The following is a 25,632-nucleotide window of genomic DNA, read 5'->3' on the forward strand; positions in this document are numbered from 1 at the left end:
AGTGCATGTGGGACCATCACACTTCATTATCTATATACATTTACCCACTTAGCCAACACAAAAGCTAACTTCAGTTAGCTTGGATGCTAATATCTTTCTTTCTTTGTTATTTTGTATTTTGCATTTCAATAATTTCATGTTTACCTGTTGTGCAAATAGGATACTTTTTGGCAGCTGAGTGAAAAAGGTTGTGACGTTTTGTTCTTTTGAATCACTGAGGGAGGGACACCTGTATCCTCTGTACCGTCGTGCTTTGAAATTCACGCGTTCATCACAGGTAAAATTCATAGTAGATTGTCGAAGAGACGAGGAAACTGTTGTTTGTTTTGTTCAAACGTCTGAGTCCAAGAGGATTTCAATGACTTTAACGCTACAAAACACCCATCCCGTTAATATTTCCTCAACATCCGCACAGGAAACGTGGGGATAAACTTCTTTTCACTGACAAGACCTTCGTCCAATAGGAACTTCTGAGGCACGTCGCCGCTCTGTATCCTTAGCTCGTCCTACTACGAAGGTATAAACTTACGCCAGCTAAAGCAATGGAGGGAAACCGTGTCAAAATGCCTGTATGGCATTAGAAGAGAAATAAGGTAAGATTTAATGTTAACGTTATTAAATGTATGTCTTAAAGATATACAGACAAAACAAAAAGCTAGTGAGAGTAGTGAGCAGGAAAAGTTTGGACTCCCATGGGAGCGTAGCTTTCTAACATTTGCCCTGTAACCTTTGAAAAGTTCGAAAACTATGAAAGTACAGAATATTTTCTGTACATTGAAAATTTCATAATCATAATTACAAGACGAAGAATGTAAACTTTACTATTTACTATAGTTTTACTGGCGTGCTTGTTTAGAGATTGATATGCGCTCTCCATTTTTTTAGAATTAACTAGAGCAGACACGGCGCTCATACCACAAATGAATCAAATGCGCAATGTACACGAATAATTAGAAGCTTCGAAGTGATTGTTCGTACAGGTTTACAGCAGTTGATATAAGAAAATTGTGAAGATTATAAAGTTAATACAATTTATAACTCGAAGCACATTTTATTATCTTCTGCAAGAAAGTTGGAATCCGATTAATTGACGGGATATATTTTCTTGTTATTATCTGATATTCTTATCTGACTAGTATACTGATCAAGGATTAAAAATGCTTCTTCCTGCTGCTGCTTCTGATGATGATAATGATGATAATAATAATAATAATAATAATAATAATAATTATTATTATTATTAACGATGACGATTATGATGATGATGATGATTGGTGGTGATAAAAATGTACAAGTGTTGATGTGCTGCCACTTAACCTACACTAGGCAAACTGAAAGAGAAAGGTTGTGTGGTCTAAGTGTGGACTGAAATCAGAGCTGTGCCCTCATTGCTGGGTTGTTTACATTTCTCCCTGTTATTTTTTTCTAGTTTACCTGCATAGAAGTCCTGTGCCAATAGCCACGTTATTGTTCCAACAACTCTCTGTGATTAATTTACTCAGAGTGGGATTGTGTTAAACCTTTTAAGCTTTTAATTTTTTATTTAATTTTTATAGTCATTTATAGAGTTTTAGATTTTCACAGTGTTAGGAATGCTTGTGGTCAACTTCTGATTGCACATATAAGCCTTACCTCAGCAGGTTTTGTTTACTAGTTGAAGAATGTATATGTTTGTAGTTTTTGTCTGTTTGTCATTTTGTCTAGTTTGTCTATTAGGTCTTAACATTTCTGAGAACCTTGGAACAAAGTAGCTCATGGAAAATATGTACATGGCGAACATCTATCCAGATGTGCATTCCTCTGTTTTAAAGTGAAAGGCGAGGCATGGCAAGGAATGTACACACAAGGCTTTTGGGTCTTTAGAAACTCAGAATAAGAGAAAAATGTATCTGCCAATTAATATACCACAAAATGGACTTTAGTTAGTGGTGTGTTCTGTTGACGTCTCTGGCTCTGCTCTCATTCTCTTCTCAAGAACAGAATTCTTGGCTGTTTACTGACTTGCCAAGTTGAGTTTCTCATCTACAGAGCAAATCCATTTTTTCAGCTTTCATTTCAATTCACTTTGTGTAGTGGTTGTAATGAGTTTTAAATTAAGCCCAACTGGTTTTCTCTATTGGTACAAAAGGCCTCGTTTAAGGGAATGACTGGATTTCGCTGCCAGTGTATCAAGCACTTCTGAGAATAAAATTGCACTTGGCTTAAGATTGGGATTTTTGTTAGCTGTGATGGTCCTGCTGAAGAAATCAGTTTCAAGCTCATATTTCCCCATTTACTTTTTCAAGACAAGCTACTTTGTGAACTGCCCATGAAATAACATAAGATCCATGTCTTTTTATTAAATATTACTCACGTTTCCTACAAAATGGCTATGATGGGTGTCCTCTGATATGACGAGCACAATGGAGACAATGATGAGTCACTGGAATAGAGTGCAGCTTCATTATGGCCCTGTTTATGTGCCTAAAGTGTCAGAGACTGGAACACAACGTAGATTCAAAATGAGGGTAATTAGGGCAAAAGTGGAGGTTGCCAGTTGAGGCCTTTGATGCCCGCTCACATGGTGAGTTGGGGCATGGCAATGTCAAGCTACATTCAAGGAACTATTTGCTGTAATAGTATCAGCTTAATAAATGGCCCAGCTGCAGTCAACATGTCTGCATTGGCCCTGCTCTTGGGTTTGTGTTATTTCATCCAGAAGGACTTTGTCAGGGATATTGAGTCACATGAACAGCAAAATCTAAAATTTATGCAAATAAAATAGCTGTATAATATGTAATCATATACAAACAATCAGACTTCAACGGAAATAGCTTATTGCGGCCTTTATGATGTTAGGTTTACTCTGGCATAGAGGATCTGGTGCTTTTCAGATATTTTCAAAGGGAGTGGAGGTGAGGGTGGGTGTAGGGACATTGACCCACATTGCGACCATGGGCCGCGACACACTATTATTGTCAGTTGATATTCCTATAACAGCAGCCTAAAAGCAGGAGTCCTTTTATTATTTTAATTTGGAAGGACTGACTTTACAGGCTATATGCTAGGTTTAGTTCTATACTACTTGTTAATCTGGTATAGTTAACACATAGTATAGAACTCAGAATTACAAACAGATACTTTGAGGATTTAGACTATGAAATTAATCTTTAACGCAACCCTTAACTGTTTTTTTCCAAATATTTATCCCACCCTGTGATATTTAAGTGAAGGCACGTGCCTGACATTAAACAGAAAAACATGACCTGTCATAGATATCATACCAGCTCATAATATATTTGACTGGCATGATATTTTGTTATGTGAGTGGATCACTCACATAATGTATGTAATCAACTGTCAATGTGCATTGGGTACAGTGTGCTGGAAACACACAACAGTGAGCACCACAGCAACTTAAGCTTAGGGAGAGAGGGAGACCCTCCCTGCACACTTTTTGCTGCACACTTGAAGTTGACTGGCCATTATGTAAATGCTCTGACATTCACACGGATTGAAAAGGTAGATGCTGCATGTAGAGCCAGGGACCCCAGTCAAATTCTCCTGAGAGGGAGCCAGCACATTACATACTTTGTCTCAGCACCGTGACAGTGAATGACAAACTCTAACCTGTTCTTGTGTATATTTTTTGTTTGATTGAATGTACCTTGTGAGTTGAAGACTCACTGATTTATGTGTCTATATAAGGGGTTTGCAAACAGTTTTTACCAGTGGTCCCCAACTGGGTCCAGCTCATTCATTTATTGCAAGGCTTTATGTTGGTGCTATGTTTGCATGACTGAATTAGCACGATAAATAACTTCTTTGAAAGACCTTGAATTACTGCATGAAACTATTTTCAGAAGTATTAAGTATGTGCACAGACTCCATGCTTTTCTTTAAGTGCTGCTTTTAACCTGTGTAGTTTTAGATGCATACATACTCTACTGCTGTTAGTTTTTTGTTACCTTTGTTTTTCCATTCCCTCACACATTTGATCCATAATTGTCAGGTTTTTTCCGTATCTGTATGTGGCAGTCCATAAGATTTTTAAGTAGGTTTGAATGAGTTGGCTGCAAGATTTGATTTTGGGGTATCTGAATGTTTGGATATTTAAAACAATTGTCTGATAAATATAAAATGTATTCTTGACAATGTTATATTAAACTTCAGACATGAAAAAAATACTAAAGGCAAAGGAGTGGTCAGCCATGCTTCAGGTGTTGTAAAATGCAGTAATGCATAATGCTATGAGCGGAGGGTAATCATTTACCACATAAGGTGCCTGTCTGCCAATGTGTCTTTCCTACAATTAATGACCGGCCAATGGCAAAATTTGCATTTGGCAACTTATTGAATGACAGGAGTGTCAGACCTAATAAGATTCTTTTTGTTTGATGAAATTGTATTTTTGAATACCCCCCCCCCACCTATATCTGTAGTTTCAACTGTTGCCACACCTTTTTAACAGTGCTGTTGCTGTTGATCAGAATCTCTCCAGAGATCTAAACCAAAGGTGTCCCTGTGTGACATAGCCTGAAGAACATCCATTTGGAATGCAGTCAGAGCATGTAAGGTTCAGAACAGGTTTTCTTGGCTGAAAACATAATTTCTGCTCTGTTTGCTGCAGAGCGTTCTTTGACAGGCTCACAGTAATGATCTTTTTTTTTTTTTTTTTTTGGCCTGATTTCTTATTACAATATGATTTTAATATACTGTAAGTCTAGAAGAAACTAATTTCTATAACCTCTGCATTGTGTTCCTGTTAATTTATCCAGTTTGCATGCATTCATGTATTCTGTTAAGGAAAAGATATACAAAATAACTCCTTAAAAGTGCTTACACTACTGTGTTCTTTCATGGACTGTTTATTAGAGCAAGCAGTTTGATATTTTCGGTCTTGGCCGAGACCTTGCCAGACATCTCTTTTGATCAAGGCTAAAACTTTTATCTCTGAGATCTGCTGTTCTTTGCCCTACTCCCAAAAAAGGAGTCACTGAGCTGACCAGCCTAATAACAGGCTCCAGGTAGACTGCACCGGTATCAGGGCAAACGATGAAGCACTACCCTGTTTGCTGAGGTCTTAGCGATCGGCAGTGCCAGTGGCAAGATGCCAGCCAGCTCCAGACATGTCTGCGGCAGGAACCATGCATAAGCCTTACATGTTGGAACAGCAGTAATAGAACACTCGTGCTCTTCCCAGCAGCCATGACTCATAGGGGGCAGAGTACTTTATCTTCTGCAGAGAGAGCCCCAGTGCTTGGGAATCATACAGAGCTCCAGGAAGTTTTTCACACTAAACTCCTGCTTGCTCAGTGGACCAGTGCCTTTCTGTGCATTTGAAATGTAGAGTACATAAACTCAGAGTGGGACATGGAGCATTGCAACCACATTTTGCCTTTTTCGCTAGTGTTACCAAGGTTGTGATTGTCATTGTATAATTGCCAGAGCAAAATGAGAATGTTACAACCTATTTAGAGCGCCTTGCTATCCATCCCAGAGCCCTTTTTTCCATGACTCATTTGGCTCTGAGCTGAAATTGAGTGAGCTTGCACAAAGGCCCAATATCCTTTGTGCCAATTACATTACAAAGGCTAAAGGCATTCCGGCCGTGCTCCAACCGATGTGCTCTTTGCGAGCCGGCATCGTGCTGTCTGACATTGGCTCAAGTTGCTCATTTGTACAAATGACATGTTTTGTGTTGTGGACTTTTTGAGCCATTCATGATGTGGTGGCATGTTGGAGTGAACTTTGCTCCCAGCTGCCTCTGTAATTACGCACGGCAGTAACTTGGCGACATACTACACTGCACGCTGCTGAGCCTAGTTTCTGCTGGAGCCGAGGAGTGCTGTCATTGTCAGCTAGGCCTTGTAGGAAATTGCTGATCCAGAAATTTCACCTGCCGTTGCTGGATGAGTAGTGAAGATCACAGGCCACCAGTGTTGTTTGGTCAACATGAAGTTTGGCATAACTGTGACTTGCAGTTCTAGTGTACCACCGCCTTTTGCATGATGTAAATTACTTCTGCTCTTTCTGACTGATGGGTGTGCTTTGAGTGATAGCAAAGGGTTTCCTAAAAGTGCAGACTTCCAGGTGCACCTTTTTTTTTTTTTTTTTTTTGCGCCTTGCATGTTTGTAATCAACACCAAGTCTGTAGGCCAATTCTGCAGACCCAGACAAAAGAAGTCGATCAGTCTGCAAACATGTTATCATCTATCTCTTTAATCCTGTGCTGGGTAAAGGGAGGTTTAAGTGTTCATATGTAGTCTAACTTGTAGCACAACTGGCTAAAGCAGCAACTATCCTGGGAAAGAAGCCAAAACTGAGTGAATAGCTGGCATCTGGGAGCCATCTTCTCCCAGTCAGTGCCTGAAGGAAATTCCAGGGTCTCTGGAAGAGAGGCTGCGATCGCTCGGGTATAGAGCTCAGCTCCACAGCGCTAACCCTGCATGGCCAGCCCTGTGTAATGTCAAATCTGATGACTATATTCCCAGTAAGCCCAACAGTTGCAACTGCTCTTTTGTCTTGCAAATGAAAGAATGTTTTCAAATTCACAGAGCCCAAATCCAGAGCTTTTGTCACAGTAAGCACAGCTTGCTGGTTGACGCACATGGCAGATGTTCCAGTGCAGCCCTTTGTCTGTTTCTGTCAGATTGTATAAATATTGCATTTAGAAGAGCCAAGGATGGGTGCTATTTTCAGCCTGTTCACCAAGACTCGTGTTGCAAAGAGCCTTTGCTCCTGCCACTTCAACTGGCAATCCCTTTTCCAACTTATTTATTTGCTTGGCTGCATTGTTGCTCAAGCTAAATTTAATTCTGCACTTCCTCAGAGACAGTCATAGTGGCGGAGTGGCATGAGGGGTGTGAAGTATGTTGCCACTGCTGTGTAACCTTGGCAACCTTGGGCACTTTCAGCCCTTATCATCCTGGCGTCTGGGGACTATTTTGAGTTATACACAGCTGTCTTGTATTCAGAACGCTGGCCTTGGTCTACAGTTTAATTTCCACTGATATCCACTGAATAACCCACATATTTTGTTAATTATATATACTGTATGCAAAATATCATTGGAGAAGAGTTGGTCCCTTGACTTCAGCAGTCTTTTGTGTTCAGCTGTCTACACTGCTCATTGTTAAATCACTGCCTAAGGCAGGATAGTAATGTTCACCACACAATTTCAGCACAGATCTTGTTCCCATGACAGAAAAATCCAGTTTCTTCTGGTTACTGCTAACTACTATCCCTCACCAAACTTTGCAAACTGTAATGCCATTGTATACCCAGTATTTATCTGTGAATAACTGTACATCTGTAAACAACAACACAACAATAATCCTCTTCCTCTTGTTCATCGTACAGTCTTTAGTCATTTGTGGCTCCTTTCCTACACCTAGGAAGTTGAACCTAGCTCTTCAGCAAATCAAAACAACAGTGTGAAGTTTCTGCAGGCATTGCAAACCAATCAGCTGTAGGCCATGCCATTATCATTGTACTGCTGGGTGGTCCCTGTTTGGCTTACAGGGAGAGAATGCTGGCTCTGGCTCCCCCTTGTCTCCACATCCTGGATTGTTTAGCAAGCTTTGCCTATCCAAACAATGAGGAAGATTACTTACTCTTTTTTATTTTCTTTGACTTGCTCTAAAACTCTGTGTGAAGATGCACAGAGTAAGTTTCTCTTTCTTTTCTGAAGACCCTGAGTTGGCCTAGCACTGCAGGGAACTGTGGGAAATGTTTTCATCTAGTTTTTACAAGGACATATGGAGGGAAATTTTTTTTTTTTTCAATTAGATTTTAAATAACTTTCTGAAAAGGACTCCATTTGTGAAAAGGGGGTAGATCCAAGACGAGATAACAACAATATTTAAATAAATATTTTATTTTGCGCTTCATGGACTCTTAAATGTATATGTAGAATTTAGTGTGGGATCATAGGAGTGCTAGTTTCCATACACCGTTAGCCCCTCTACTCTTGTTTGACTTAATTGCACCATTAACTGACTTTGTCTGCACAGTGTGGGGGAAAAACATGCTGCAAAAACATGCTTCATAGATTCTAAAACCAATAAGGACCAAATCAACAGTTCATATGTTTTAGAGCCTTTAAGCAGAAATCTGAAGTAGTGCGTAAACCTCCCCAGAAAGCATCGTAAAGTAAATTGTACATTTTAGTAAAGGCATTATTAGCGCTGCAGGGATTCTTAACTGGAGCCATAAGGAATAAAAAAATGATTAATGTAGGTTGAATTCACGCTATGCTCAAGAGTGATCATCAGACCACATGCAATTAGAGTTTGGCTCTATATAAAATACAGGCTTGATGGCATGACCTCAGCTAATTAATGTGTTGCTGTCCAAAGTATTAAAATTCAAGCATGTTATAGTTTCCTCATTTGTGCGGCTCATTAACTAGGCCAATGATCAATCAGCATTATGTGATGCACCATCATTAAGTCTGACATTTTATTTTATTACCTTTCACCGTTGACCGTTTGCAGGGCAGTAGCTGTAAATGGCATTCTCACTGATTTAGCTGTTTGTCCATAGGTTCTGGTTAATATGCATGAATCTGCATAGTAAGACTGACCCACAGCAGTGGAAAAACATGCAGTGAATTTTGTGGTTTTAGTAGTTGGTTGGGTCTTCCTTCCGTGGAATTTGGTGTGTGTTGGCTCATTTTCCACTGGGCCGTATTGTTTGGGAGGAATGTGCCAAATTAGGGATGCCATCTATTTTCAGCCCCCTCCACACATTTTCCCTTGTAAAAAAGAAGCCTGTTGAGTATTCTTCCATGAGTCATCGCAGAGAACTATGCATGGACTTGCCTGGTGCTGAAAGGGTGCTAATAAGTTATTCTGCAGAGATCAGGCAACCCCTGGCAGGGACAAACATGTCTGGGTTAATAGAACAAATTGATCAGTGAAAAACATCTATAAATTATGAATGTTTTGTGAAATGTTGTGAAAAAGCCAGTTGCCACAATGTGGGACATCAAAGTGCCTTCCCTGAGGGCACCCATCATGGCAGGTCACTTCCACACAAACTGCTCTTATCAGCTGATGTATGTTTCCATTTCTTCTTAAACAAACAAGCAAGCAGGACTCCAAAGCTAACAATACTTATTATAGCAGTAGGTGCTGCTAGCATCTGCAAATATCTTATGTCATTAAACCATGATGATACAGCTTGTTATCTTGGATCTGACAGAAAAGTCAGCTCAGCCATCAGCAGCTGGTGACCACTAAACATTCTCCATACAGTGTGGATTTACTAGAGGCTCAGAATCCTGGCAGGGTTGCTGCATTCTTCAGCCTTCTTGGAGCTGTCTGTCCCATTCTTGGCCAGCCTGTCCCCCAGGTCCCTCTCCCTCTCCCTCTCCCTCTCTCTATTTCTCTTTCTCCTTCTTTCCCTGCTTGCATTGTGATGCATGGTATTTATAGGTTGCTGTGGTGAGCATTAGCCACTACCTTAACAGTAAATACTACATTCAGGTTACAGAGAAAAGCTTCCAAACAGTCTTATGTCAAGAGTTGCTTTTTATGGCTGTCTTATAACCAGCATTTTAATAATTATGTTAGATCTTCAGGGAGAAACCACAACACTGTGTTCAAATCAGTATAAAAGATTTGTGTCAGCACTTCCAGAAACAATCCGGCAGATCTTTATAGAAAGCTGTTGGGAAATGGAGCACTAAAAAGTGTGATTGTTCAGTATTGATTGATGGTCTAATTTCACTGGACAATGCTGCAATCTGTTTCTGGAGAATGATCACTGAACACAAGGACTGAGTCAGAAAGCATGGTAAATGCATGCATGTCCATGCTTTGCAAAACCTGAGAGATCCTTCACACACATTCATCCATTGGCACTCATAAAAATTTGTTTCATTTCAACATTTATGCAGATCTGCAGATCCCACATCTGGTTGGCATATGTCATAGTTCTGCGGTAGGTTTATTTATTTAATTTTTTGTTTTTGGTTTGGCATATTTAAATATGAGAACTTGTGGTTGGAAAACTTCTCTATTGCCCTATAATAGCAGAACTGTGATTTAAGATAACTGGTTAACCAATCCATATGGTTGTTTTTTCAGAAGAACTGTTTTATACCATTCCACACTGAAAATGAAAAGGGCAAATAATAATGCAATAAACAAATAATAAGAAAATAAACTGTGTTACAGCTCATAATGGCACATGACCTATGTCACTTTGTACTTGTGAAGCATGAGTATGGTATATTACTGAATACGGTATCCTACGGTTTCATCATTAGATAAATTCCATATAGGTACTTGTAGGTTCAGTCATAGAACTCAATTACTGTTTATAGCCAGTAAGATAAACCTATAATTAGCTAATGTTTCATGTTTTTTTCATGGCAAAGCTACCAAACTGTGTTTAATGTAATTTTACTGTACATCTATATGCATACTTTAAACTGAAATATCACCACTGGCATCAGCAGACACAGATGTGCAGCGAAAGCACTGCTTCATAATTTTTACCCCTGGAGAAAGAATGTTTCCCATTGGTCCAAGTAAGACTGGACTCCAACCCAAATCCATTTTGGAGCCATTCCTGTAGCGGCGAGTGTATTAGGTTAGTAATTCACCTTGGGATCACTTGCTGTGCCTGACCACCCATTTCTGCACCTTTGTCTGTTTGTGCAACCGTGCTGGATCACCCCAAGATAAATAAGGCTTACACAACTCTTAAATGGCCGAGTCATACTGGGCTAAATGGCAGGAGGGGTAGTGAAACTATGCTTCAGGGCTTGTTTTTACTGTGGATTAGCAGTACTGTGTTTGTCTTCTCCAGCTGCTTCTCATGCCCATTGAAAAACCCAGCAGACAGGGGACCTTTTTTGAAGGAATTATCTTTGACATTTCAGTTGAGTATAGCCCTTCTGGGCAGTGCTTAGACCTGTCCTTTCTGGCCTATGGAGTAAATGCTGTATGAGGAGAAGTCATTAGGAGTGGAGGTTAATTTTTTGTGGTATGGGGAAAAAGCTGGAATGTTCCATTTGTTGGGGGTTGGGGGGGGGTGTAGAATCACAATAGCACCCTGCTTAGCTGCAGTGGCACAGAGCTGCAGGTGCTTCTACTTTGGAATGTCGGGATTTGAAATGTAAACTTCCTTTGTACTGAAATGGTGCTTAGGTTATGGTGCACACAAGTAGGACTGTGAAGGATATCAAATACTTCAGTCAGTGTATAATGATTGTATCACATCTTCATTCCATATGAAGTTTATAAAATGAAGCATGGATGTGTGGTCTCTGACTCACCATTGGTTTGTTTTGAGTCCATGAAAAATAAACAAATAGAAGACACTTATTCTGTCCCTTCACTGTGTAAGTGAGTTTGGGTTCAGTGGGCACAGTATAGTAGCTCCTGGTTAGAATGCCATCTGATAGCAGGTAGAGAAGAGTGTTTCTCAGGGTTCCAGCTAACAGCGGACACACCTCTGTGCTAAATTTGTCAGATTCGTGAGAATCTGGTGCCCCTGATGCCCCTGGTGGCTGTGGTCTGTGCTGCTGACCCCCCCCCCCGTTTCCATCTTTTGACACTGAGTACATGCTCCTGAATGTGAGAAGAAAGAGAATACATCAGTTGTGTTTTGCAATAATTCCGCTGAAATCAGTGATGGATTACAGCTGTGCTCTGGTTTGAACGGATACTATTCTGCTGCTGTGAGCAAATCTTTCCTCTGCCACATGTTTCTGATGGTGCTATTACTTAAGGCCATTCTCTCTGTTGGTCTGAAAGTCATAATGGGTTTTGTTATTAAAGTATAATTATGATTAGACATTTTGTGATTTTGATTGAACTAATTTTGACATGACTGAAGAAACTATTGTTTAGAATGTGACATATAAAATAACCTTATAATCATAATAATAAACATTACATGATTTGTTGTTGTTTTACTAGTTTTTAAAAGGTGAGTAGTTGTTTGAGTATTATCTAATACCTGTGAAACTGCACTGCACTGTGAGTGAGAGTCAACCTGCTGGCCACAGTGTACTGAGTCATCAGCCACTACTAGCTTGTTGTGATGAATAAATGGATGAATGAATGCATTATGTCATGCCCAGAGATAAAATAAACTCCTTGTATTGTCTTAAGTTAATCTGTGTTCTGCTGTTTTTCTTTCTTTTTGGCCTCCAGTCTGTAATGAAGATCAACGAGTGCTTTGTGTGCATGTCACAGTTTCCACTACTGAACTTTACATAGGTCAATATGTGCCATAACCCATGGCAGTTGTCCTTTATTAATTTAGAAAACTGTCCATAACACATAGCATGTGGGGCAGTGATGTGCTCTTATTTTTACACCAAGTTCCTTAACAATGGGGAGTTTTATTGTTTTGTCTTTATACCATCTTGAATGAGTTGGCCTTTTTGGAATGCCTCTATTCAGATCCTTCTCCCTTTCAATCGTATGCCTCTGGCTATAGGAGCCATGGTTATTCATTAAACCTGTTAGCATGGGGTTCTATAGGCAGGGCTGGGTGCTGGGAAGGAAGAAGACTTAACTCTGTAATATACACTGTAATATATACATATATACAGACTGTAATATATACAGACTGAGAGTATTTTAGTCTTAGTGTATGACTGCAGCTTCCAGGCACCAAATAGAGCTGTTCCATCAGAAAAAATTTGAACGCTTCAGTGTGTTTTTGGTTTTATTTTTTTTAATGGTCACAAGCTCAGCTTCGCTCATTTCATGAGTTTCTAGGCATGGAAAAGGGGATTGCCTTGGCCCATTTTAGTCGTCCTTACTTAATATAGCAGCAGACCTTGAAGTAACACACAAATACAGAGCAACCTTGAGTTAGGAGGACCGAAATCCATCAAGGCAAACATTCCTGAACATTTTAATGAACTAAAAGACCAAACAGACTTGGTTTTAACTTCGAGAGTTTCTTGTTTAGAAATCTGAGATGTCAAATATGTTTTCTGTTAGGAAGGATGCTGGAGATGGTGTTTGAAATCATTTCTGAGCTGCTTAGTGGTGGAGCTGTGTTGACACTGTAATTACAAGATGCTTTGTTTCCCTCATCAAACATGCAATGTGACAGTGTTTATTGGCTGTGCCATTTTTATGGTGAATGGACAGGATAAGTTTATGCATCTGGTGCAGATGTGTTTTCACTGCCAAAGGTCCCTCCTGTCAGTAATTGCCATATTCCATTGCACCGATGACAACCAGGCAGGTAGAGTTTTGAAGAGACCATATATCATTATCTCAGCTCACTTGAGGACATTCCCTCCCCCATTAAGGAACCCTGGTAGCATGTTGCCAGTAGTGACCTCACATCGCTCGTCCCTCGACTAAGCCCATCACCACGTTTGTGTTTGCTCTTCACAGATGCCTGGCTTATCGTCACGCCCCGGTGGTCTGGTAGTCATCGGGATTCTCACTCTGTCCTTTGTTCACATCAACTCGGAGATATGGAGCAATGAAGGTAAGCCCGGTGAGCCGCCTGCCCTTGCACTACACCAGTGCCTCGGGTTAGCCGATCAATGGGGGACATTGTGTGCCTCTATTCAGTTCTGCCAGCCTAAGACCAGCACCTGGACCTGCTCATGATAACTCTCCGTAGCAAGTCCTGCTGCAGCCAGGGCATGACCCAGTTAGCCAGCTGTGGCTCCTGCCAGCAGAATTCAGATTTACTACCTTAACATTTCACCTGAGCCCCAAACCATTGACACAGTTTTCTTCTCATTCTGCAAAAACAATAAACGTCTGTACAAGAATCCAAGCCGAGTGCAATACCCCATGAGATGAATATAGCTCATGCAATTAATTCAAGATGTGCATGTGTGTGCATGCGTGTTTGTGTGCTGGTGCATAAATGGTGGTAATTCTGCTGGCTCAAGGAGAAGAAATGTGAGAAATGTGGTTTATAAATCATATGCTCCTGCCAGTATTCCCTGAAAGCAGACATTGAGCCTGACCATTTCTGGAGTACAGTTCGACCCTGGGTGCTGGAGGCTAGCCATTCCCCAGAGTATAGATAAGTAAGTGTGCGTGTGTGCGTGTGTGAGAGAGAGAGAGCGAGAGCGAGAGAGGGAGAGAGAGAGGCTCTGTGTGTTTGCCTCTCTTGGTCCAGTGCTTGGCAGTTATTCCACCCTTGATATAAATACTGTGGTCTGAAGGGGCAGTAAGGGGCAGTAACATAAACACTGAAAATCTGGTTCTACTCCAACAAGGAGTCACAGCTTGGCTTGCTATGCAATCCATTTAGGGCAAAGAGGTGCTCTTTCAGATGGCTCAAAATGGAATTGGTTTGCTATTATCTGGCCTATATCAAGACCAGAACAGGGATATTAACTTTTCTGAATGCTGCTTAACACCAGACACATTCTAATAACCTAAGAACAACAGGGTTATTTTATTTTGAGAAGACACAACATAACAAAATAAGATGTTCTGCCATAACATTGCATGCCTTAATGTTTCAAATTGATCATAGCTGTCTGTTCTTCTGAAAAGATACTTTCCAGAATAAAACCTAGACCATTTATTCCTGCACAGTTTGCCGTGTTGCCACTATGTATTCATTTACACTGTCACTGATCTGCCCGTCTGTATTGTCCAGTTGCAGACGTCCAGTTTGGCCATCTGGGCTCCAGTATCACACTGGCCTGTGGAGCAGCATCCCATGGGTATGTCCCCCAGAGCTTTCCCCTGCTCCAGCCCCGCCGCCGCGAGTCTGTGACCAGCCCTGGTTGTGTCTGTCCTTCCAGTAAACGCAGATAACGGTGGGCTTTGTGACCTAGCACAGGGGCATGGGTCCAGCGGCCATGGCTGAATCACACTGGTCCCATTCACCATGCTACCACTGAACTTCTTACTCCCCATGTTTGACAATCTAGGCCCCTGTACTGAAAGCAGCCTCTTGGATGACACTGATATCCTAGGCCAATAAACGTAATAGCTGAGGGAGCAGCAGGTTCCAAAGATATCCCAAACAAATAATTTCTAGGTGTTTCAGGGGTTGCTGATTTCCCTGCAAGGGGCTGGGTCTTAGCTAAATGGCTGAAAGCATGACTGTTGGAGATGATGAATGCGGGGTTTGGACCGGTCCACAGGTCTCCGGTGCAGTGGTGGCACAACGGGAGCTCGGTGCAGCCATGGAGGACCTCCGGGGAGGCGCTCACTCTCCTCAACACCACACGCTCCATGGAGGGCAACTACAGCTGCCATGAGCAGAGCGGGGCCCTCCTCCAGACTGTCCGCCTGCGTCTGGGCTGTGAGTGAAGGCTGGGCTCCAGAGCCATTACCACACTCAGCCCTGCTGCTGCAGATTACATAGATAGGGCAGAAATGCTCTGAAATGTGTGCCACATAAAATGGCTGGCTTGGACAGATAGACTGACCCCAAGCAAGTTTATTGTTATAGGCTTTCAGACCTAAATCTCTACTGGCAGTGTAATTTGTAACATTTTTATAACATGCATTACTGGTCAAATTCATATTATTTATGAAATAATTCAATTCATTTAAAAAAATCTTAATCATATAGCTAGCTTTTAAATAGTTAATGTCATGTGTTTTTCTTTCTTTCTTATAATCATAGCTGTCATTTTAGAAAATCTGTGAATGCGTTGTATACGAATAAATACAAATTATGAGCTAGAAGAGAATATTTTGCCATATAAAAATGTACAAATCCTTAGAAATTGTACAGCTCTTTATATACACTTATAATGTTGAGCTCCCCTGATGGTATAGTCTTATTTCATTGATGTGGTGTGAAAGTCAGGGACTTTATTTGTAAAATTGGAAGATGTACTAGAGGAAGGGCCACTGGAGACAAGAAGTGTGTAGTTAGAACTCTGAGGACTTCCTCTCAGAGGAAATCACTAAATCACAGCCCTGTAGCTTCCTGTTCGGAAGGGCGAGATTGCTGATGTCTGTGTGTACATGACTTCAGCCCATTGTGTTTAGCTCATGCTCTGTGCCTCAAGGTTTCAGGAAAATAGAGTGGGCAATGTATGGGCAGTGGTGTTGGTTGTTTTGGGATTTATTTATCATTTTGAGGGATTTTCTTTGTCTTTTAGATCCCCCAGGTCATCTCAGGGTGTCCTGCCAAGTGCCAAGTCACTCCAGAATCATTTGTTCATGGATGCAGATAGTAGCAACACACTTACCCACTGAGTACATCTCCTCTTACAGGTTCGGCGAGTGGAAAAATAATTCCTTAATTTCCTCATAAGGCTTAATTGAGACCATCATGTTTATTTAGAGAGGAACACGTTGAGAAAATAAATAAATGGTGTCAAATGATGAAATCATTAACATCAGCAAATTCACAATAGTCATGCTTTGTCACATTTTAAAAATTTGTCTGAATTAAAAATCATTCCATTTCACAGACTCTATAAAGTGGTTATTCTTGGTGAAGAAAATGTTAGAGAATGAAAAAACATTCCAAACCATTTATGCATATTGTGGTTTTAAGTGCCAAAATATCTGATGCAAGTGGTGCAGTTATGCCCTGCTCCCCACAGGGTGGACAATGGATGGCCGGAGTCCTGTAAGCAGGAGCTTGCTGGGGTTAACGAGTGCACCATCAGCAACCCGCAGTTCTGGGGGAACAGGCATATAGTGAACATCACGGAGGTCAACCCCTTGGGCTCCATGTCCACCTTCACCAAGGTGGACGTCCTGAAGAACTGTAAGCCCATCGGCTGACTATAGCAACCTGCAACTTTGGTTTTCAGTTTACGATATTTTAAAGTTTTAGGCTAAGTTGTGGATGCCATACTGGGGCATGAAAATGGTTGTTAATAATCGCTCTGTTTAATACCCAAACTGATTGGAATACTGATTTTTTTCATACACTATGTGACCGTGCTGGGGATCATTTTCAAGCTATCTTTATTCCAAGCTGCCTCCTCGTGTGTGTGTGTGTGTGTGTAGTAAAACCGGATGTTCCTGAAGCATTGAGCACTTTGGAAGTGGAGGGGCAGCCTACTCAACTGCTCGTGCAGTGGAAAGCTCCAGTATCCTGGTCCGATGACATTGCTTTCCCCCTGAAGTTTGAGCTGCAGTACAGGCCAGTGGGGTCCAACCTCTGGTCCAAGGTGTGTTCCTGTTTGATGGCTTAGAAGTTGTTCAGTAGCATGAAATAAAGTAAAAATAAGTAAAATAAGTGTGCATTAAAAACAAATTGTTAAATAAATATTTTTGGAAATGGAAAAAATAATTAAAATGTAAATTGGATAAGGCCTGGAATGAAAGGAAAGAAACAAACTGAAATGATGATGGAAAGCTACTCACAGTTTTTTACAGTTAAATAGAACATTATATAGATAATAAAAACAAAAAATTGGTCACAAACAATGAAGTAAGGTTTTCAAGCAATGTGAGACCAAGAGGAGCTTCTGCAGATTTGTGGTACGGAGGTAATGTTGTTGAATATTGGAAGTTTTAGTTGCATTAGACATCCTGAGTCTTGCAGACAAGTTTGTCTCAGTATATCTGTAGATGTAAAAAGGAGGAAAATGCTTGTGTGATGCTGGTGAAAATGCCTGATGTGTGAATGTGTTTACAGCGGAATGAGATGAAAAACCATGTGAGACATGCATGCATGCCAAGTTTGGTGATTCCTACAATTTTGGAAAAGTCACACATTACATCACCCCCTAATAAAAGTCCACCAATCTAAATGTACTGACCTAAATTGATTTGACAAGGCTGTTTAGTTTGTAGAGGACTGGGCAAAGTGTGCAACTGTTTTTGAACAGGTTTATTCTTTCTGAAAAGCCCGAAGTATGTAACTATTGGCATGTAGAGTGACACCACGCATCTAGGTGTCAAGTATGGTAAGGGCTGTATAAAGGGATGAGCATTAAAGCTCTTCAAGTGGCAAATGCCCAGTTTTTGGGTGTGTCAGCCATATGAGAAAACAGTAAAAAGTATTTTTAAATTTGGACATGTAAAGTTTTTCTGAGCTGTTCAAGCCCATATTTGTGAGGGCTGGCCATTTTTTGGAAAATGTGCAGTGTTCTTTTAATGCAAAATGGCCCATTTTCTAACTAGATGCAAATTCGAAGTCATCTTATTAAGAAGAATTATGATTCATTGGCTAAGGAGCGCTGGATGAAAAATGCAAACATCCGCACCATATTGCCCCTCAGGAACCAATCAAAACATTTTACTTCTCTGAGTAGTAGATGCAAAATGTTTACCAGTGTGCTAGGTGGAAGGTGCAGCTGTAGAACCCTTTGAAGCAGAGAAAAATTATAAAAAATATCCAAATACTGTGTCCAAATCACTGTATGCTTGGAAACCTAATTATTATTACTATTATCAAGACATTCAACAGTAGCTAATGAAGCATTGCAAATGACCATGTTTGAAAAGAAGAAAGAGACTAAGAAAGAAAGAAAGAAAGAAAGAAAAACACATGACATTAACTATTTAAAAGCTAGTGTGATTTCTTGTTCCCTAAAAATAGTGTTTGACCATCTTCACTTCTTTGCTGATTTATTAGCTATAATAATAATAATAATAATAATAACAACAAATGACTGCCACTTGTAAATCAATTACATTTGTTTCACACACAACCTGGTGTGGCAGATATCTAATCAAGTACTGTAATCTTTGTTTGTCATTTCAAATGTTGCTACTTGTTAATGTAGCTGCCAGACTGGTTTTGTGACCACTGTAGTATACAACCACAGAACATCAGTGTACACACTGTGTCTTGCCAGGGTGAAAGCTGTGGAGTGATGGACAAAACTGGCCTAGCCTAACCCTGTCCTCACTCTTATCAGACTGTCACCTGTGGTGTCCTCTGCTATGGTCCATAAAGAGGGTCTGTTTTGGCAAGCGTTTTCCTTGATCATGTGATAAGAACTCTGTCCTCCTTGCTGCACCTCTGGCCCCTCCTCCCCCCTCCCCTTCCAGTACACTTCCTCTCTCCTCATTCTCCCCCTCACTCATCAGAGCTCCACACACATCCCACAGCTCCTGATCCTATCTGTCTCCCCCAGACAGCTTGGACACCATCAGCATCAGGACACCAGATTTGTGTGTGTGTGTGTGTGTGTGTGTGTGTGTGTGTGCGCGCACTTTTAGGCTACCACTGCCATCACAGGCAGCATTTTGCAGCCCTAGCAGAATGGGCAGAGTATTGTCACAAGTCATGAACATACTGAAGTGTTGAGTATCTTTGAGTATACAGAAGTGTGAGTAGGGGTGAGCATACTGAAATGTTGAGTGTATCTGAGCATACTGGGGTGCAAGTAGGGGTGAGCAGTTGGAAGCTCATCACATGTCAAGAGACACATTTAGAAAGTAGTTTGCATGTCAAAAGCATGAATTTTAGAATTTTAGTTAGAATGCTGGAATAGGAAGTTGCACCTGTGCAAACTGATAGTTTCGGTGCTGAATGTGAGCACTTCCCTGGTATAAAGGTTTACAAACAAACAGGTCTTACTGGTCTTACTCTTTGACGGGTACTTTTTTTTTTTTTTTTTTTTTTTTTTAATGCAAAGGGGTCAATTGTTTGCTGGAAATACAGATAAATCTTCAGGGACTCAAACATTTTGAAAATTTATCTTTTAGAATAAAACAGGCCTTGTTAAGCACCTTTTAGTATTTACTAAAAACTTTGCTGTATGATAAAATATGTTGAAGTGGGAATATGTTGTATGTGTGTGTGGCTGTTGTGTGTCCAGCTGGAGACGGAGGACACCAGCGTAACCATCATGGATGCCATGGTAGGCCAGCTGCATCATATCCAAGTGCGAGCCCAGGATGCCTTCATCAACCACAGCCAGTGGAGCGAATGGAGTCACATGGTGCAGGGCCGGCCCTGGAGCAGTGAGCGTCCATGCACGCACAAAATCCATTCTTTACTGAGTTACCCAACACTGATTGGCACCTAAAATAAGCATTAACTTCAACAACAGACACAGCATCATGTTACAGTGTGGTTCTTGTAGATGTGGCACCCTCTTTTGTCTTATTTAAGGAATGTAATTGCTTAGATTTCAGTGTTACCCCTACATTACAGGGGTGACTGTTGCAAATTAAGCCTGAGTTTCTGTAAAACCTCAGTGCAAATTATGTAGTAATGATTTACAGTACGTTACCCTTAGGTCATAGATTTACATGACGCTTTTATCCAAAGTGATTTACAATTATGACTGAATACAACTTGAGCAATTGAGGGTTAAGGGCCCAATAGTGGCAGCTTGGCAGTGGTGGGACTTGAACCAGCAACCATCTGATTACAAGTCAAGTACCTTATCCACTGAACTACCACTGCCCCAGTAGTGGTAGATTTGGTATGATTGCTGTTACTGTATAGATTCCAATTATGTACTGATATGTATTTTCTCAGTCTGATCTTTTGTGGTTTAGACCCTTACACAAGTACAGAAGAGACAACAGCAGAATCTTTTGACGAGTCAGTTTTCCCTACCACGTTTCCGGTGAAGGCAACGAATAAATCTCCAGGTAACTTTATTTTACCATCATTATACCAGAATTTAACAAGAACCGTTGAAATAAAAACTGAAAAGTGTACTTCTTTTGCTCCTCTGGAACAAGTTATTTTTTCCTTACATGAAAGCTTTGAGGTTTTGGCCATGGAAGAGAGCAAGCTTACATCAAGCATGCCTCGTAAGATGTCTTTTTGAGATCTCTTCCAGATAGATACATTTTTTTTTCAGCTTTACCCAGATGTTCTGGCCTTTGGTGTGTGGAGGCTGTGCTTTCTCCGATATTACCCCATATGAGCAACCAATCACAGGGCAGATCAGTATTCTAAAAAGAAGACCATGTGGCAGGCACTGGTGTGACTCACTTGGCCTTAATTGGCTAACTGTTTCCAGCTTTGGCCTGATTTAAATGTGTTCAATCAGTTAGTTAGCAAACAAATCTATACTACAGGCCTTACAAAAGTTCTCCTTACCAGGATATAACTCAGAAACCAAGAGAAATACCCATTTTCAGTCTGTCAGTAGTGATGTAGTGAAGGTGTCTAAATGTAAAACTTTCAGCAGTCTTACAAACATATGATCTACGCTGCAGGGGGAATAATAAACTCTTCAGGAAAAACTTGTGCACTTTCTCCAACTCACTGACTGAGCATAACTGGAGTGTGCAAATATCATTTATGGTAGACAAGTTTCATCATCATTGAAGTTTCTCTACTAAAAGAGCTATTATGCTTAGAAGGTTTGAAAAATCTGTTTATGATGAATTCATGTGTCCACGTAAATCGAGATGATGTCTTCTGGATTATTTATCAACCTAAAAATATGAATCAAATGCAACAATTATGCTCATCTCCATTTGATTTTGAATGTCTGTGGTGATGTTTCTGTTGTCTATTGAATGTAACAGTTGTGTTTGTTCATTTTCATTTTGCCATCTTTTCAGAAATGTCACCTGAAAATGAAAGCCTGAGCTTGTTGCTCATAATAAGCCTGTTCGCAGCAGCGATGGTGGCTGTGGTGTCCACCATCACTCTTCTTCTGTGGTGAGTACCCTTGTCAGGGTGAATAGCATTCACCCAAAAAAATAAATAAATAAATAAATAAATTTTATATATATAAAAAAAATATCTCAAAAGATGTTTACAAATGTCCAAGTCCAAGCCCCCAGTAAGCAAGCCAAGGGTGACAGTGGAAACGAAAAACTGCCTGGAGCATGAGGAAGAAATCTTGAGAGGAACCAAGACTCGGGGGGGGGGGCGGGGGGTCCCAGCCATCCTCCTCTGGCTGACAAAGGTCACCACAATAATAACAATTTTAAGAGAAAAATAAATAAAAAATGAAGAAAAAACTTTAAAAAACAAATAAATGTTTAGTCCAACTTTCTAGAGGTCCTAGTCTTGTCCCGATGGTGTGCATATGTCTGAAACCCATCCCACAAGAGAATGTCCATTAAGGGCAACAGAGAAGTAGTTGGCTAGCTGGGAGGTGTGGTGGGCTACAGGAGGGGATAACAGGAGGTGTTGGGAGTAGCCATGGCAGCTGAGGCCTATAGAGGCTCCATAACATCATAACATCCCGCAAGAGATTAAGGGCAATGGAGGAGTTGGCTGGAGTGGAGGTGTGGTGGGCTACAGCAGCCCAGCTAAAAGGATAGAGCCAGAAGGAAACACAGACATGAGGGCACCCTGGAACATCAGCGCACTGCTGCTGTCAGTCAACAAATTTGTACCTTTACCTAAGATGAGAAGTAGTTAATAAAATGCCTGACTGTTCAGCATAGCCTTAAATATTGAGACTGTGTCTTGAGTCTCAAACATTTACAGGAAGATTATTCCATAGTGTGGGAGCTTTATAGAAAAAGGTTCTGCGCCCTGTGGTAGATTTTTTTTATTCTTGGTACTAGTAAAGTGCCTGCATCTTTTTGATCTAAGCAGACGTAGTGGATCGTAATGCACTAAGAGTTCTCTTACGTACTATGGGGCAAGACCATTCACAGCTTTGTAGGTTATTAGAAGTATTTTATAATCAATACAAATTTTTACTGGGAGCTAAGATAGGAGTGATGTGATCAGATTTTCTAGTTCTAGTAAGAACTCTGGCTGCTGCATTTTGAAGTAGGTGGAGCTTGTTTAGGCACGTAATGCTACAGCCAGATAGTAAAGCATTACAGTAGTCCAATCTTACAGAAAAGCTAGTCCATACATTTATTACTTCATCATGTAAGGAGAGCATGCTCCTAATCTTTGAAATGTTCCTAAGGTGGAGAAAGGCATTCATCATCGTTACAGCATGCAATAAACTATTCCAGATGGCAAAGAGCCTGTAGGAGTGAGTACACCATGGAACCTAGGGATCATACATTTGAAGACAAAAACAACACTTTTTGGGGGGCTACTAGTGGTTGATGTTTTATTTTGTACCCAGAGGCAGATCAAAATAGGCGAGTGCTAATATAAAAAACCAAGTGCTAATATGAGAAAAACGAGTGCTAATGCCTGAAAAAGGCAAAGCCAACACTGCCTAGACACAACGGAAACTGTCATCAGTGTTTATTTGGATTAGGCCTAATATATTTTTTCATTGTACATCATTGCAGGGTAAGAAACCGGAAACAGCATAATGTGACAAAACAGGAACTAACCTCCATGGTGAAGATGAAGTCCTTGCCAATCTAAAGTGAGTCATGCCAGTCTCTCTGCTTGTTCTCAAAGTTTCCATAACCCGTTCTAGGTGTGTGTGTGAGTGTGAGTGTGAGGGTGCTTTTTGCATTCCTGAGGCCTGGTTAAGTGTCTCAATACAGTGTCAGGTTCATTTTTGCACACAGGGAGATCTATCAAGGAGATTAGCACTCACCATGCTAATCTTTTCACCATGTCTCTTAATGAGCTATGCTCTAGGCCTGAATTTGCCTTGATGCATTCTGGAGGGATGATGTAAAATTGTAAATACAAAGATTTATACTGAAACTGTGTATAGATCTGCTCTATGTTGGAGCCTATAATCATCACAAATCTGAGACACATTGAAACTGATAGATTAATCTGTCATTTCCTTTGCTGAATTTTCTTTCTTCTTAATCTGTCTCTTTCCCTCCCTCCAGGTTGGCCCTCACTTTTTCAGCCCTTATAGGGTTTCATCATAGGGAATCATCACCACTGCCATTGCAGCACTGTCAGTCTAGAATATTCACAATTCTGTCTTTCTCCTATCGCTGCTGATGGGATTGACTTCTTTCAGTGGAGCTCTGAGTCCCATGAACTGTGAACCTTTACAACTCTGCAATGTAGCACAACATAACAGAAAACACAAAGGGTTATTGGCTTTCTGTCTTTGTCATGCAAAGCCAACTTGGCCAGCTTTGGACAATGAGAATCAGTTGGTATTTTAAACTAAACATTTTCAGTTTTCTGCTGCATCAGCTTCTCCAATAGCTGTACCATTTGGCTGTGGTGACACTTGGAATGCTGTGAAAACAAAGGGGGGAAAAAGCATGGCTGTTAACCAGTGGTGGGCCAAGTAACGGGCATTATGGATAAAGTTGGCATTCTCAACTTCCAGAATCTGAACACAGCTGCTAAACACGGACAAGAGAAATTTTGCAGCCATCTGGACACTTGACTGAAGGAAGCTGAGCATTTTCAGAGGCTCTTCTGTACATGTTGAGACGAAGGTTGATTCATCACTTCATTTATTTGAACCTTTGAAGAGTTTTATACACTTAAAGCCTCAGATATACATTTCAATTTATGGCATTTAGCTGACACTTTTATCCAAAGCGACTTTCAATTATGACTGAATACAACCTGAGCAATTGAAAGTTACAGTCCTTGCTCAGGGGCCCAGTGGTAGCTTGACAGCCTCAGATCAGGTGGACCTATCTGTGATTGCTGGACTTGTTCTAAATCAAGAGTTGGCTTTAATGCATACTGTCAGCAGTAATTGTCCATAAATGTTTTATTTTTTTTAATTCTCTCATTTCAGTGTATTTAACAGTAATCATCCTACATATGTCATTGACAGCAAGATGGCATTCTACAGACCAAGAGAAATAATAGTTTATCTCTGAAGAAATAGAAATGTCGTGCAAAGAGGGAATATAAGCAGTCATGGAACATTGAGATAGAAAGTGAATGTAAAAGTTGAAGCCCCACTCAGGACTTAACACAGCCATAACCGGACTAACACCGAGTTTACAGACACAGAGCATGTTAAGCATACTCTTGATTGTACAATTTAGTGGGTCGCCAGAGACTATACTGTACATGTTAGTAGGTCCATGGGTCAGACTGCACACTGTATTATTTTTACCATTGATCATGTTCTAGTCTCACAGGCAGAGTTGCGTGGTCAGCCAATCAGACACCCTTGAGCAGAGACTCTAAATATGTGTGATCTAAGCAATCAGACAGAGGCTTGTTGCATTTCCTCTATCCCAGACAAATTCCTAGAATTCAACAGGAATTTGCTGTGATGTGCTAGACTGTCATTATGGTAAACACCTCTAGGACATAAAACAGTATGTGTGTTGGGGGGGGGGGGGGGTGTTGTTTGCAAATATGGACTTCGTATGAAGAATACAGCTTTGCGATCTGCTTGGGACTCAAGTCTTCATTGTTCTGATAAACCCGAGTTCCTGGTTGCCTTATTATGGGTGACATTTGCATTGGACTACAACTATAATACTCAAATAACTGTCTTAGGTATTATTGGACTAAATTCCAGGACTACAAAAAACTTCTGATATCTATATTGAAGCTAATGCTATTCATGACATTGAATTCTATTGAAGTTTATCTTCAGTTTTATTGGTATATAGACTTATACTTAGGTTATTGTATAGTTGTCTATAAAACAGGTTGTTCTCTTATACAGTTCCCAGCGATATAAAGCTTAAACAGTGCATGCGTTTTTGTTGCTTATTTTTTGTTTGTTTTTGAAATCCAAATGAAGCACAAATATGCTCTTTTTCCATACAAAGATGCATGTAGTGATATTGTATTCAACGGCTCAGAAATTGTTACAGATAAAATGTATTTCCTTGGTATTGCATTTCCTGGTATTGTAATCTGACCCTTTTTAATTAGTTTGTTTTGATTGAGCAGTTTTACAAGGCTTTAAAAGCTACTAGCCATAAGCAATCCCTTATGAAGCGTCTTGTTTACTGTTTTAACAGTATT

General features: G+C 40.5%; 1 protein-coding gene across 1 annotated transcript; it reads left to right on the forward strand.

The window, feature by feature from the left end:
- Positions 1 to 461: 461 nt before the first annotated feature.
- il11ra (interleukin 11 receptor, alpha) lies at positions 462 to 24,991 on the forward strand. The gene is made up of 12 exons (XM_035535245.1): positions 462 to 593; positions 13,359 to 13,455; positions 14,593 to 14,659; positions 15,086 to 15,246; positions 16,058 to 16,172; positions 16,508 to 16,674; positions 16,920 to 17,083; positions 19,688 to 19,832; positions 20,376 to 20,471; positions 21,399 to 21,498; positions 23,052 to 23,131; positions 23,556 to 24,991. The coding sequence occupies exons 2-11, from the start codon at positions 13,359 to 13,361 to the stop codon at positions 23,128 to 23,130; spliced, it is 1,191 nt and encodes a 396-aa protein (XP_035391138.1). The 5' UTR covers positions 462 to 593; the 3' UTR covers position 23,131; positions 23,556 to 24,991.
- The last annotated feature ends 641 nt before the right edge of the window (positions 24,992 to 25,632 follow it).

Source organism: Electrophorus electricus, chromosome 17 (assembly GCF_013358815.1).
Source record: "Electrophorus electricus isolate fEleEle1 chromosome 17, fEleEle1.pri, whole genome shotgun sequence".
NCBI classification, from domain to species: Eukaryota; Metazoa; Chordata; class Actinopteri; order Gymnotiformes; family Gymnotidae; genus Electrophorus; species Electrophorus electricus.